We start from the raw sequence: 14,531 nt of genomic DNA, 5'->3' as shown, positions 1-14,531 counted from the left end.
GTACACAAATTATACAAATCAATTACTATTTGGAAAACAAACTGGCTTATATTTACCACTGATCAATGATGCAGCAGAGTACTTAATGACACCCAGGCATTTGCAGAACATGCAAGCTGTGCAAACAAAATATATAAACTTAAGAATCTTGGACATCTACCTAGAACTCTTTAGCTGATGCTTCTGGACTCTAATGAGTTTACTGTGTATGCATCACACACACATAAGGATTGGCTACAACAGAATCCTTCAATGCAGCTTTAGGATGAGCTGAAAAAAGGAAAATTACCTTAAAAATGACATTCATTTACAGTCAGTGCTATTAAAAGAAGAAAAAAGACAACAGTAAAAACTGCACGTTGGATGTAGCTGTAACAACTCACATCCATGAGTCCTTCAAGTATAATTTGACAGGTTTTTGGTAAAGTGATCTCACCAGAAGAGAGCTGTGACAGAAATAGAATTGAATTGTGCAGATCATTAACTGAACAAGTTGTTTCCTTTCAGGTTATGGTTTTTTAGCTTTCAATAATATTGTCTTTTCATTTCTTCATATTTTTCTGGGGAAGTCTATAGTTTTCAAATTCAACATTTTCTGTCTACATTTTTCTCAAAGTATTACTGCATGATCCATCTTTATCAATGTACAGCATAACATGTGTTGCTGTAATACACTTTCGTGCATGAACTTTGCTCGCAGCAAACACAAGACCACGCAACTTATCCAAAGTCTCTGTCACCCCAACTAGAGAATTCTTACCTCATGACAGGAGAAGAGCCGAACTCCTTCCATCTGATGGAAGACCGGGTAGTGGGTGTTATCGATTGTATCTCGGCGGTAGACATCTCCCACTGCCAGAAAGGCATCTAGGCCAGAGTGTATCAAGTCCCACTGATGAGCTGATGTATGAGCTCTTAGCATGTGGTCACGATTCAAGTAATAGTTATCCTCTTTCCTTCTGCTGGCATGGTTTTGAGGGATAAGTAAACTATCAAAATTCTGCTGTACTGTAACCACTGGAGAAAGACCATCATAAACAGAAAAGAGTGGAGTCCCACGGCGTCCTATATAGTGTTTGTAGAAGTGGTCCTTCACCTGCTCCTTGATTAGCCACAGTGGGTGATGTTGTCTGTTGTGCAAGTTCTTCCCCACCTTGGAAAGAATCTTCTCTGTGACATTGCTGTAGTCATCCTGAGGATAAGTTTTACCAAGCAGTTCCACAGTATTTGAGCATGGTGCACTGGCAGCAAAATCTGAAGGTACAGACTTGGATGAAGAATGTCTTGAATGGGTGGGAATTCCTCTTACCTTTACTTTTGGTGATAAAGCTGTTTTAGAATATTTAGCTACTCTCATGAACTTCCACAGCATTGCCATTGTGAACTTTTTTATAATCTAGAGAAGTAAAAAAAGAATTAAAATTTGAGTTAGGAACAGCAATCTTGCTGTAGGAATTGCTAGTATCTCAGGTATACATGAATCCAAATGTCTGCTTGATTAGTATGACCAAGTTTCTGTTATAAACCACTGTTTTGACTTCAGAGGAAGGAAAATACCCTTGTGATCAAATTTCAGCTAGGCTATCTTATTCAATTATCAGGCTTCTGCATCACTGCATCAGTATTAATGACTCCAGAACTATCTTTAGCCCTGTTCTAGAAAATGCTCTTTACAGCTGAATAAACATCAGACCTTCTTTCAAACTGTATTTTTCATCCACTTAAAATATGAGGCAATAACCAAACATTACTTCCAGAAACTCAAATTTAACAGTGGCCTTTGGCAGGCAGAACTTGCTTATAATAAAACCCCAAGCATTAACTTCTTGTTGTATCACCTCCCCCCATTAGCAGAAGCTGCAGAACACGTTTCAGATCAACCTGATGTATGTGGCACACACTGCAATCACCACTAATTCTTACTTAACACCAAACGAAACCAGTTTAACCTTTCAAACTACTGAACCACTTTGAAAAAAAACCAAACAGATGGTTAGACCACAAGCCATTTATTTATACCTAAACAGAACATTAAGTTCACATATGAGTATTGCACAAGATTCACAATAAAGGCCCCATATAGTCAGAACCAGTGTTAACATTTTGGGGCAAGCACAAAATCCCTTTTTCCACATGTTCCCAGGAAGGCTATTTTCACAGCTTCCACTGCTGTACTGGGCAGACAAGGTTGTCAGATATCAGGAAGGCAAATGAGGTGATGAGATTCTTAAAGTTGTCTGGACTGAAGTACTCATTTCCTATCAAAGGGCCATCTTTACACATCCTCCCTGTTTACAAACAGGCTTTGTGTTTCATGCATACACAGCTGCATTACTCTGCAGCGTTCAAAGAGAGACTTAAAAAAACAAGCAGTTTTGAGGATGATGAACCTTTCGGTCACTCCAAATACATTAGCCCATTTTGAAATGCAAAATTTCTTGAAAATCCATAGTTGAGCTTCAGAAATATTAGCATAAATTCCAGTAAAATAATTAAAGCATTACAATTTCCTTATTACAGAATGGGAAAACAGAGGTATTAGAAGTTAAGTCACTGGGTAAAGACATCTGCTCCAAACAAACTGGCTTGTATTTCCCTATGAACCAAGAAATAGAGGGCCACAGGTTTCCTGGGTGAAAGAGTTTTCTGTGAAAGTCATCTTAAAGAACTGGGGGAAGACAAGACATTAACAATGAATACAACACACTTTTCAAGAGATGCCTTTCCATCTTTATGCTAGGATTACAATCCATCTTACTTTCCACAGGAACATAAGAGAAACAAATGTAAATAAAGAACAAGCAAGTTAAGATTACTTTTCATATTGTTGTGCTTTAAAATATGTATGCGAATAGAATAAACACATAGCAGAATATAGAGTCACAAAAAACCAAAACTGTAAAAGACAATGGGTATGTTCACATTTGGCCTCCTTTCTTCTGTCTTATGCCTAGATGTTCTCTGTGGGTCTGTTTCATGAAGTAATTGTATCTCAATCAATTAAAATAAAGGCAAGTCAGGTAGACAGAAATTAAATTTGGCAGGCAGCATAATATTTGGTTTAATCCTTTTTCTGGTCAAATATCTTCAGAAGTAAAGAGCAGCTTCAACTTTTATCTAGTTTTGAAACCTTTAAGAAGGACTGCCTTTGGCAGGGGGGGCAGTTAAGAGTTTACAAAACTATTTCACCAAATTAGTTATTGACCATTACTGAGAAAGTTCACCCATAAATGAATTCACATAGACACAGAAACCCCTCTGACACAGGCTAAACAAGGGACAGTCTTACATTCTGAGAAGAGGCTCCATTTTTCCGAAACATACGTTCTCCTTCATGGAAAGAAAATTCTCATTTTTAAACAGCTGCTTGAAATATCCAGTTCTAGTCAGATAACGAATTCAGCTTCCCTTAACTAAATATCACCATCTGCCCATACATTTATTTTTCTAAAAAATTCAATTCAAAACTTACACATAACTGTAACGTACAAAAAACTCTCGTGACTTTATTGTAATTCTCGTGATATTTGCTGGTTTCCTAAGTATCATTCCTCTGAGAATCAGACAACCATATGAGAAGTTGAACTTCCACAGAAAGAGTTCTCATGATTATAAATCTATGGAAAGAGAAATTAGAATGTGATCCATAAGTGTTGGGGAGGGGAGATTTTTATTTGTTCGTCTGTTTGTTTTAAGACTCATTATTTATCAGGGAAACTCTAATGTATACACCTCTAAGGGCCTATCTGATATTTCAGTATTTGTAATGAGCAACATTTTGGTATCGGTTCCTGATAGTTCAGAAACACTAATTTTTCTGAGCAAGTGATATATACTCCTCACAAACCTGTACGGGAGAAAAAACTACAGAAGAAGTTGTATCAGAGTTTTCATCCTAACATTATGCTTGTGCCTTAGATAGTTAAATGGCATTATTACCTGTATTATTATTCTAATCTGAAGCAAAATCTACTGTGAGCAGTAAGGAAAAAAAGTTACAGTTATCCAATGTTTTCTGATGAGTTATCCAACGTCCAAGTACTGCAAACAACAGCAAACATACTCTAAAGGAGCCATTGACATGGTATCATAGAGAGCACCAGCAACACTGAAGTCCTTCACCAACACTCTGCTGCTTCCCTCTCTCACCACAGACCCATGTATTCTTTTCCCAGGACCTTTACAGAAAGATGCTATTGGACTTAGTCCAACTCAGCTGGTCATAACTTACATTTGGGGAGAGAAGCCACAGAGAAGAAAGAAAATAAAACATGCTTACACTCTGTACACCGTACACAAAATATTCAAATCGAAATAACGTTTACCAAGGTGGAGACCAATACTGGAAAATAAAGACATCTTTTTACCTTTCTCGTACCAATACATACCCAGTGTTAAGAACACACTAATTACTTATGTTCACTTAATAACAAATAGACAGTTATTTATGTCTATTTATTTCTGTCTACAGTTACCTAAACATCTACAAAAAAACAGTTTAAATTTATAATTTTCTTTCTTTATTTCCACGATGCTTATTATTTGGCAGTGAAACAAAACTGGTTTCTGTGCACACTGACAAAACCTGAATCCCACAGAAAGGACTGCCAGCCAGCTAACAAGCACAGCGAGCCAAACAGCAGCTGCAGGTCCTGTAGCTGAAAACAAGTACATAAACGGGAAATAAACATTGAACAACCACCACTGGCATCTACAATCCAAGGATGGTAAAGCACTCCACCAGCATTACCAGTGGGTCACGCATTCTGGCCTGACAGTGGCTCCAACTCACAGCTGGGAGCTGATGTAGGGCTTTGGAAGCAGGCTGCCCTGCCAGCAGCTCCTGGTGGGGCTTCTCAAAACACTGCAGGAGGACATGCAAGCACCAGGCTGGTGATCTCCTATTACACAGATACTTACCCAGACACTGCCACCAACACATTCCAGGGTCCCTCAGCAGCTCATCTGAAGCTCCATGGGCCTCAAGTCCCTCAATCTCCATACCGAGATGTGTAATACAAGTGCAGGAACTCAGAGCTTTGAGAGGGATGATATCATACATTACATTGTGGCAATACATTTGGAACTATGCCTGCACATGGGTAGAAGCTTTAGAGCAGCTTCAAGGCAGACCAGAGGGCAGGAGGTAGCACCCATGCCACCCAGGGATGAAGGAATCAGAACAACTCTGTCCATGCTGTGCATAGACCAAGCACAGATGTGACCGCACTTGCCAATGTCAGTCCTCTACCACAGACCCTGTGACATATCTACAGCAGTTTCACTTGATGGACAAGGTTCCTTCATCCCCCACAGAAAACCAACCACCCCATGCAGCGGCTCAGCAGACAGTACACATGTTGAAGCACACCACAGTCAAGAACTTAACAACAGGGAAATGGCACACAGAGTACATCAGACAAATATCATGATTTTGGAGCACATGCAAAAGGCAGTTTGATGTGATAAGGGATCATACTGCTGTACTGTTACAGCATGTCCTTTCATGTTTAAATCCAGGTTTCCATGTCACAGTGCAGCAAGGATTAAGACAGCATTATCACAGCTGCAGTGGTATTTGTCACAATTCCCCTCAACTCAACTGCGGTTTAGGAAAGAATCACAGACTTGGTGAAATTGTCTTGAAAAAGGAGGACAAAAGAAGGGTAGTTTAGCAGCTCACAATGAAAAGAATAAGGGCTGTGCACCAGCGTTGTTTTATTCACTCATCTCTCACAGAGAAGTGGAAGAGAAAGAACTCTCCTGTTTGAGCAAACTAGAGCCACAGTGAACCAAATGGGGCTGCTTTCATGGCCATTTGCTAGGTATTATTGTCCAGGAGCCAAGGGCAGCCTCACTCTTGCTGACTGCTTTTCTCTATGCCCTGTGCTTTTTACAGCTTATGGCTGCAGAAACACAGATGGGCTACTGCATACATAAACTCAAGTACATGACGGGTTTGAAACCAAAATTCTATGAAGATGAGAGTCTGTCTCCTATCCAAGAATAGCTAATTAATGCAAGACTCTGAAGTGCCATGGAAAATGTTAGAAAAGTTGGGCTGCCACCATTTTGTGATGTGACAGCTTTTATCTACCGTATGTGTGGGGAGGGGAGTTCAACCAACATAGCATATGTTAAAACAAAAACTATAAACATATGTTAGGCTGCTAAAATTGGACATTTACCAGTCTGCTTAGCAATTTAGCTAAGCATTGAATTTTAGTTTTGAAAACTATGCAGGCTTACAGCAGCAAATATCATTGTATTGCCATGACCATATCTATATAGCATAGGATACAACATAAATTATTTTGCATGCAATACTAATAACAAGCTCAGATTTCTTTCTTGCTCATTTTAAAATGCTGATATACTGTTGCACACTAGAACAGACTTTCAATGTTACCAAGCATGCTGAATTTATGTAACACACACAGACCTCTGAAATAGTCTTACAGTTAACTTAGAATGGATGCATTGTAGAACCTAACCTTCCCAGGGCAGAACATTATTAGATGCCCCTGATGATGGCTGAACAACCAACCGAATAAAATGCTGCAAGCACTACCAAGCATTGGCAAGACAACATAGCCTTCAACTATTTGGCTCTTAATTTTTTCATATACTTGGAGCTCATCTAGTTTATAATCTGTCAGCAAGTTCCATGAAACATAGAGAATAACTTATTTTTTTTTATTTTGTTATTTCTCTTAACTGAAGCAAAAATGTTTCATAAGTTGGCTGGCTGACTGCACTGTAACGGTGATACATTAATCATGATGTCACCTTCGGCAACATTTTGCGGCTTGCAATATCAAGAAAGAAAACTAAAAAAAACCTTTCTGGGATAAGGCATGACCCTGCTTTCTCTCAGTGCTACATATAAGAACTTCTTAAATATGAAATAAAAGGTATTAGCAACCACGCTCCTTTTACACTAATCCAGAAGACGCCTATTGTCTGAACAAAAGCCAGCATTTCATGGCCTGTCTTACATACATGAGCACCTGAAGGCAAGCACAGAAAATGTGGTCCATACTTCTGAGGCCCACCTTCAAACACCTTTACCATTCTTTAGGACTGCAAGAATGGCTAAAGTCAGTCATAGTGAGCAGCAAGTCTTTGGAGAAAGAAACACACATCTAGGCAAGCACTAGTTTTCAAAACTTTTTGAATCATCCCTTGAATCCACTCCCCATTCAGATTCAGGTTGGATATTCCAAATGATGACAAATGTCATCCCACTGCAACAAGTTTCAGTTCCCCATGCGGTCTCCCAAAGGCTCTAGTTCCCCTGATAAACAGTGTCACTCCAGGATTGTTCAGATTTATTCATAAGTTTCCCACTTACTAAAAGGATAATGCTTCCAGATATATGATTCAAGACAGGAAAAATGCATTTCAGTAGCCAAAACACTTGCAAACTCTGTAGCTGTGCTGTCAAGCTGGTATTAGACTGTTTCAAAGACTGCCATAATCAGGTTTCAAGACAACCTGCAGTGAATGTGGTTTAAGCAGTTCAGAAGTAGAATATCCACACACTGGAATTTGTGATCAGCAAGCTAATCAGGTACATCAAATTGCTAGTCAGACAGTATACAATTTTCCAAAAGAGAAAAGTATACACCGTAATTGACAATAGAAGTTAACAAATTCAGATGTCTGGGGGGATGGAAAGACACCAAACTCCCTAATATGCAAAATTCAGAAGTTTAAGGTGAACTGTCTAACCATACTATTTTCAGTTAGACCGAAAAAAAATGGATGAATAAAAGCAAATCAAGCAAATTCAGAGGAAATTCAATGATTTCATTATCGTTGAAAAAAAAATTATATATATATGCATGACGGTAGATTAAATTAAGGAAAATCACCCCTCCTCAGAAACAATATCTGTTTTTCTCTCATTTATACATCAATTATTTCTTGATTTATTTTTGCACAAATTAAAACAGACTCTGTCATTTACTGAAGAAATGGCAATAAGGTCTTTTAGTGATAGCTTTCAATAGTGTGCCATCTATGACTAAGGCACACAATACTACTGAAAATAAAGCAGCTGTGAACCTGAGCTCCTGCTGACATACCTGTGATCTCCCCTTTCTCCACAAGGACACAAAACAGCTAATAGTGGATTCCATATTTTAAGGGAAAATCCTCATTATCCAAACACATTTTGAATATATTATATTACAAATTACAGACTGTGAAAAGGCAATGCAAAAATCATTCTTAAATATTTTCAAATGTGTCTCCTGCTTTTAAATATATCCATTTCTCATGGAATGCAATCTGAAAAAACACTACCTTTGGCTGCTGAGGGAATATTCTTTTTCCAATACCTTGAAAATGTTGCCAAACAGCTTTCTGCGTTAGAAGACATATTGTAAATAACTGTCAGATGAAAGGGACAGAGACTTTCAAATACCTACAAAATCCTCACTGTAGTCAAGATTTGACCACTACCTCTTCTGTCTTCTTTTTATCTTCAATATCTGCAACTCAATTATCTGTATTTTTCTACAGAGGCATATTCCAACAAGAATTTTACTCCTACAGAATTTCATCTGAGCACAAATAAATTTGTTTAGAAATTAAATATTAGCTGTATTTATGTGTAGTGGTGTACTTTCTTAGTTCTCATGGATTAACTACACTATTTGGGCATAATTGAACAATAAAGACCTTATCCTGCCTTAACAAGAGGAGAGAGCAATAACTTTTATGAAGTCAGTTATTAAATACCAAGAATTGGATCTGTAGACTCGGTAACAGTGCAAAGGATAGCCAAGGAAGTTTAAGTAATTAATTTCAAGCCTAAATAATTTCTATTATGGTAATGCAAAATACTACACCATAAAAGAAAAACTCTGCAGTCTGGGGGGCCACATGTGTGGTGCAGACTGCATCCCTTAAACAGCAGAACCTCCTGAACCTCAGCCCTGCTTCTCACATAGAGAAAGTCACCTCTGGGTGTGTTACCACGTGTTGGTGATCTCTGTGAGGTGAAGCAGCACACTGCAATACACTGCAGAAAAATATAAAGCTATAAGTATATGCTTTAGTTCTACAACTGCAGGCAGAATGGCTCAACCACTCAAGCACAGCCACCAGAAGGGCTGGATCCTTCCCAGCAATGGCAACAGCAGCCCAGCCCTTTGGAGGTGCCTGTGGCAGACAAAGAAGATATCCTTCAACTTAGAAGGTGTCATTCACCAATCAAATAATGATTGCCTGCCTCCTCCAGGGAAATGGCAGAAAGAAACTCAGCAACATCTTACACACCCAGATACAATGCACATGCTACCCAATGGGCTACATTTAAACTTCAGCTGCAAAATATTCAACATGCCCAACAACCCAAGTTTCTGATGCCTCAGAAACAAACCCAGTCCACTCAATAGTAAGAAAACAGAATGATTGAGACACGTCATGCCAGAGGAGGCAGCTAACATGAATCACTCAGTTCATCCACAAACGAGAAAAAGTCTTCAGCTTTACCTGTTGTTTCCCTGCAGTAATGATTCTCCGTCCATTCTTCAGAAGAACTAGGGAAATCCATGACTTACCACAGATCTCCAGATGCCCTCCTTAGTAATACCTTAGCCAACACACTCTAGTTTAAAAGAATAATTTCAGTATTATTATGAAATAAAAAATATAATTAATATTTTAGATCAGTGAGTTATTTCATGGTTATAGTATGTATGCAATCAATATTTAAATCGAACAAGCCTTTTTTATGATGTTTCAACCCTAAATAGCAGCAGGAGAATTGTAAGTTTTCTGTCACATCAATTTTCTGTCACATCAACCTTTAAAGAGATCAGTTTCACAAATTTGCTATGATCTTGAGCCAAAATATCACCAGAGTTCCACACCTCAGACCTAGCTGTGATGTGAACTTGATCTCAACTCAAACTCTGACTCAGCTTGACTATCATTCCTTGGTGTGTCTCTGTTATAGAAATAATGAAAGTGTGAACAGACAGAGCCTTTATCAGGACTATGCATTTTTCAACAGCATATTTCAACAAAAAAAGAAAGACAGACACAAATATCTCTACGGATTTTACTTCAGAATCAATAAGTCTCACAGATTTCAGTAGGGATAAAGAATAGAATATGCAGATGCTTGCAGTGGAAACTCCACTGCAGTCCAAGACCTCCTAGTTAGAAAATGTATGGTTATGTGTGTACAAATAAGTCATCCCTAGTTTGAACTGCATCTTCATTTATCTGTTATGGGCTCTGACAAAGCATTTAAGGAAAAGATTAGAAGGCTTCTAAGGAAGGCACTACATTTACCTGCCTGGGGCATACCACTTCTCTGAGGTTGTTAGGAACAGAGCTGAAATATTAATGACTAAGCCATTTGTCAAGAAAATTATGCAATAAACCTTGGCAGCCACACAAAGAGGCTAATAATAAGATGCCAAGCTAGGGCAGTACAAACTAAGCACTTAAAAGAGAAAAGGGGAAGGAAAAAAAAATCATTTTCATTTGCTTGTCCATACTCATAAGCTTTGGAAGAAAACAATAAGTTAATGAATGGGAATATTTAAATATAAAAATTCATCGGATTCAGAATTAGTAATAACAGATACTAACTTCTGAAAGGGACTGTGAGCTGCTCTCAGTCTAGAATTCATGTTTTCAAATCTTGATTCATTCAAAACATTTATTCTAGTGATGTTCTTTGCAAATAAGAAAAACAAAGACAAAATTTGACCACTCTGTCAAATCACATGTTAAAATCTATACTCCCTAAACAGACTAAAGATCTAAATCAGTTCTCTGAGTTTCCAAGTATCATTTCTTCATAACAGGAACTTGCAAAACAAAAGGATTAAAAAAGTTTCCATCAGACTCCATGTTTTATATTTATTCATAAATTTTCATATAATTTTAATATAAGTATGTTTTAGGGCCAGGCATACTATAATTTTATATAGCATTCTTTATATAATAAATTTGAAGGGTTAGTTTTTAAAGGGACATCGCTAATTTTTACTGTAAGCAAATTTGAAAAGCATGCAAAGCATCATCGTATATTAAAAAGTAATCTAAAATTTTTGTTAAAAAGAAGATGGTCCTATTAGCAAATAAAGCAAAGTAATAATGTATGATGGTTTACCAAAACATAGCCATAGTCACTTTGCCAAATGTTAAATATGTCCAACAATGTGATCCGTGGATTCAATCACCACTGACACCAATTGGACACACTGACATATATCCAGAACAGTGTTATGCAGAACCATTTAGACTTTCATTAAGCAGCACTCTGCTCTTCCAAACCATATATCTACATTGGATTTCAAAGTGCTTTTCAGCCATTAACCAATTAAGCTCTACAATACCCTCATGGGAAAAGCATTGCATTATTTATATCCATTAGTCCGGCAGCTCCCAAGTCAAAAGCACTGTACTTGAATACATTGGTGTGGTTTTTTTCCAAATTGTTTTGATTACATTGTCATTTTTCTCCATGTTCAGAATTTTTTTGTTGTTTGCAATATCATTTTATCAACATTTTAGCATGTATAATGGCTACTGTGAATAGAATCAAAACCTTCTGAAAGCAGCTTGCCAAAACTGCTTTTTAGGAACCAAGCTGAATAGTTCAGAAATACTGAGTTATTACCACTGAAACAACCTTCTCCCTGAATGTGCAGAACTTTAAGGCTCAAACCTACATTCCTTGAGCAAGAATTACAGAGTCATTGCTCTGTCTGTATTGCGGCTCAAACTTCAATGACATTGTAACTACAATTACGTATTTAGCATGACCAGGAAAGATCAACTGGAGAGGTAGAAGACATTTAGGGAAGATGGGAAGGTATATAAATGAAGCACTATTAAGGCAAACAGGGATATGAGAGAAGAAAGCAACAATCTGGGTGAAGGGGTATGGGACAGACTATTGCTACTGGACCTGGCCTATAGCAGGGTTGGCCTGCAATCCAACATGGCATTCACAAATTGTCTTCTTCTAAATAGGATTTCACCTCTGCTCACCACATTTACCAGAACCAAAGACAGCATTTACTTCAATAAGGAAATTATATCACAGAATCACAGAATGGTTAGGGTTGGAAGGGACCTCTGGAGATCCCCTAGTCCAACACCTCTGCCAAGGCAGGATCACCTAGAGCAGGTTATACAGGAATGCATTCAGGTGGGTTTGGAATGTCTCCAGACAGGGAGACTTCACAACCTTCCTGGGCAGCCTCTTCCAGTGCCCTGCCACCCTGAACCGTAAAGTTCTTCCTCATGTTGAGGTGGAACTTCTTGTGTTTTAGTTTATGGTCATTACTCCTCGTTCTGTCGCTGGGCACCACCGAAAAGAGTCTACCACCATCCCCTCGGCACCAACTTTTGAGATATTTACATGCAGTGATGAGATCCCCTCTCAGTCTTCTCCAGACTGAACAGGCCCAGCTCCCGCAGTCTCTTCTCATAAGAGAGATGTTCCAGACTCCTAAGCATTTTTGTGGCCCTTCACTGGACCCTCTCCAGTAGGTCCTTGTTGTTCTTGTACTGAGGAGCCCAGAACTGGACACAGCACTCCAGATGTGTCCTCACTAGGGCCAAGGGGCAGCATTACCTCTCTCAACCTGCTGGCCACACTCTTCCTGAGGCATCCCAGGATACCACTAGCTGCAAGAGCACACTGCTGGCTCATGGTCAACTTGTCATCTACCAAACTCTGTTTGTTAGGTGCCTCTTTTGAGAAAGTTTCACATTGCATCTAACTGTGCTGCTGCTCTTGCCTCAGATCATGCAGAGTGAATCATGTCAGCCTGCCAGTCCAGCCAGGGAAAAGAGTATTACATGGTGGGTTGTCTCTCCTGTATCAGTTGTTAGAACTAAGAGTCATCTGAGATTCAAACGAACACAATACATAATGAGATCTAAAGCAGACAATAGAGTTTTTAAATCATATTTACCAGTGAAAACCTAGACAAAAGCCACAGAATGCCATCAGCCTTATGATTTGGCTTTGCTGGGGCCAAAGCACCTGGCGCCGGCCTGGCACAGTAGTGAGCATTTGCTGAAGAGTCTTGCAGAACCAAGGTCCAAGAGCTCAGCAGAGCTCAAAAAAAAGCCCATGACAACTTGGTAGAAAAGGAAAAAGAAAGCAAATCTAACCAATGTCATGAAACAGCAAAGAAGATGTCTCCTACACCATGTGTTGCTACCACTGTAGTAGTCATTGATGAAAGGCAGACTAGAGATGCAATATGAAGATACAGCACCTAGAAAGGAAAATTGTCATGCCTGGTGGCACCAGTATAGGCAATCAGAAAGAAATGTGAGGTCAGTAGTGACAGATACCACATACTAGTGCTAAATAATCCTACATTATAATCTTTACCATTACCAGTAGGCACACAGAAAGCAAATTGACAGTCTAATTTAAAAGCATTATAATATGCTTTGAAACCAAATCATTATTGAACAGAGATGCAGGTCTCAAATGTGCAATAAGGCAGGAGACAGTGACTTGCTGACGCCAGAATCAACTATGCAGGACCTGGAAGGTCACAATGAGTTAGTTCAAGATTAAAGGCATGGCCACAGTCCCTCTCCCTTGCAGACATAAAAACTAAGAGACTACTGCTATAATGAGCTACAGGTAAGGGCAATCAGTTCTTACTCAGCAAAGGAAAACATAACCAGCATCTATACAACATCTAACTCAGACAGCCATAGATTTATGATGTGTACTAACATTTTTTCATTACGAACCTTTTATATTAAATTCCTGGAGTTCCAGGGACGACTGCCCAGACCTATTAAATAAAAATGATGGTTTAGACTTGTTTTATTATCTGTACCTGCTAGTTCACCGATTCAATTTCCCAAATATAAGCTCTCACGTAACCAACATAGGGATTGACTGGTTATATTTTGGGGGGTTTTTTTCTCTGTAGTTACCTTATTGGGTCTTTAAAAAATATTAATTTTATTTTCATGCTGCTACTCTATGTATACTCAAAGAACCAAAAAAATTACAGGAAATTTGTCCAGCTTGTTATTTGATACAACCAAATCTGGTCTAGCATAGCATATCATCTCATTTTCTAAGCAACATTAAAATATGAATATTGGACTTTACTTTTGAGGCTGAGTAGACAAAATCATATTCATCATATCTGATGAACCTGACTTAATGCCCATATGTGAACTCCCAATTTAGTCAAAAACAAGTAATCAAAACGGTAAAGATTTCAATGCATAATTGTAAACATCTAACTTCTGTGCCTCTAAAATAAACCTGCACGTCGTAATTTAATATTTGTAAATTACAACTAAACATTTCCAGTTGTTTACATACCCTCACCACCCTCCAGCCACACCAAGATGTGTGCTCAGCTGGATGATGTTGCAGGACTCTGCTCTGTTCCAACCACATGACAGCCCAGACATTTCTAAAGCTGTTTTGGGGTCTGTTCTTAGCTAAAGCCAGACTGAACACCAAATACTATTTAAAACAAAATTACTCACATGAAGCTAAAACA

General features: G+C 38.5%; 1 protein-coding gene across 1 annotated transcript in view; it reads right to left on the bottom strand.

Annotated features, from left to right (window-relative positions):
• The window catches only part of FARS2 (phenylalanyl-tRNA synthetase 2, mitochondrial), a 200,896-nt gene extending 187,121 nt beyond the window's left edge, over positions 1-13,775 (bottom strand). The window contains exons 1-4 of the mRNA XM_017838794.1: positions 13,759-13,775; positions 9,505-9,617; positions 4,921-5,037; positions 761-1,396 (exon numbers count right to left, since the gene is read on the bottom strand). Coding sequence (XP_017694283.1) covers positions 761-1,378 — 618 coding nt within the window. The 5' untranslated portion in view covers positions 1,379-1,396; positions 4,921-5,037; positions 9,505-9,617; positions 13,759-13,775. The remainder of the gene's footprint in view (positions 1-760; positions 1,397-4,920; positions 5,038-9,504; positions 9,618-13,758) is intronic.
• Between the last annotated feature and the right edge of the window lie 756 nt (positions 13,776-14,531).

Source organism: Lepidothrix coronata, unplaced genomic scaffold, assembly GCF_001604755.1.
Source record: "Lepidothrix coronata isolate B3197 unplaced genomic scaffold, Lepidothrix_coronata-1.0 Scaffold360, whole genome shotgun sequence".
Classification (NCBI taxonomy): domain Eukaryota; kingdom Metazoa; phylum Chordata; class Aves; order Passeriformes; family Pipridae; genus Lepidothrix; species Lepidothrix coronata.
This window is presented reverse-complemented; position numbering and strand designations above follow the sequence as displayed.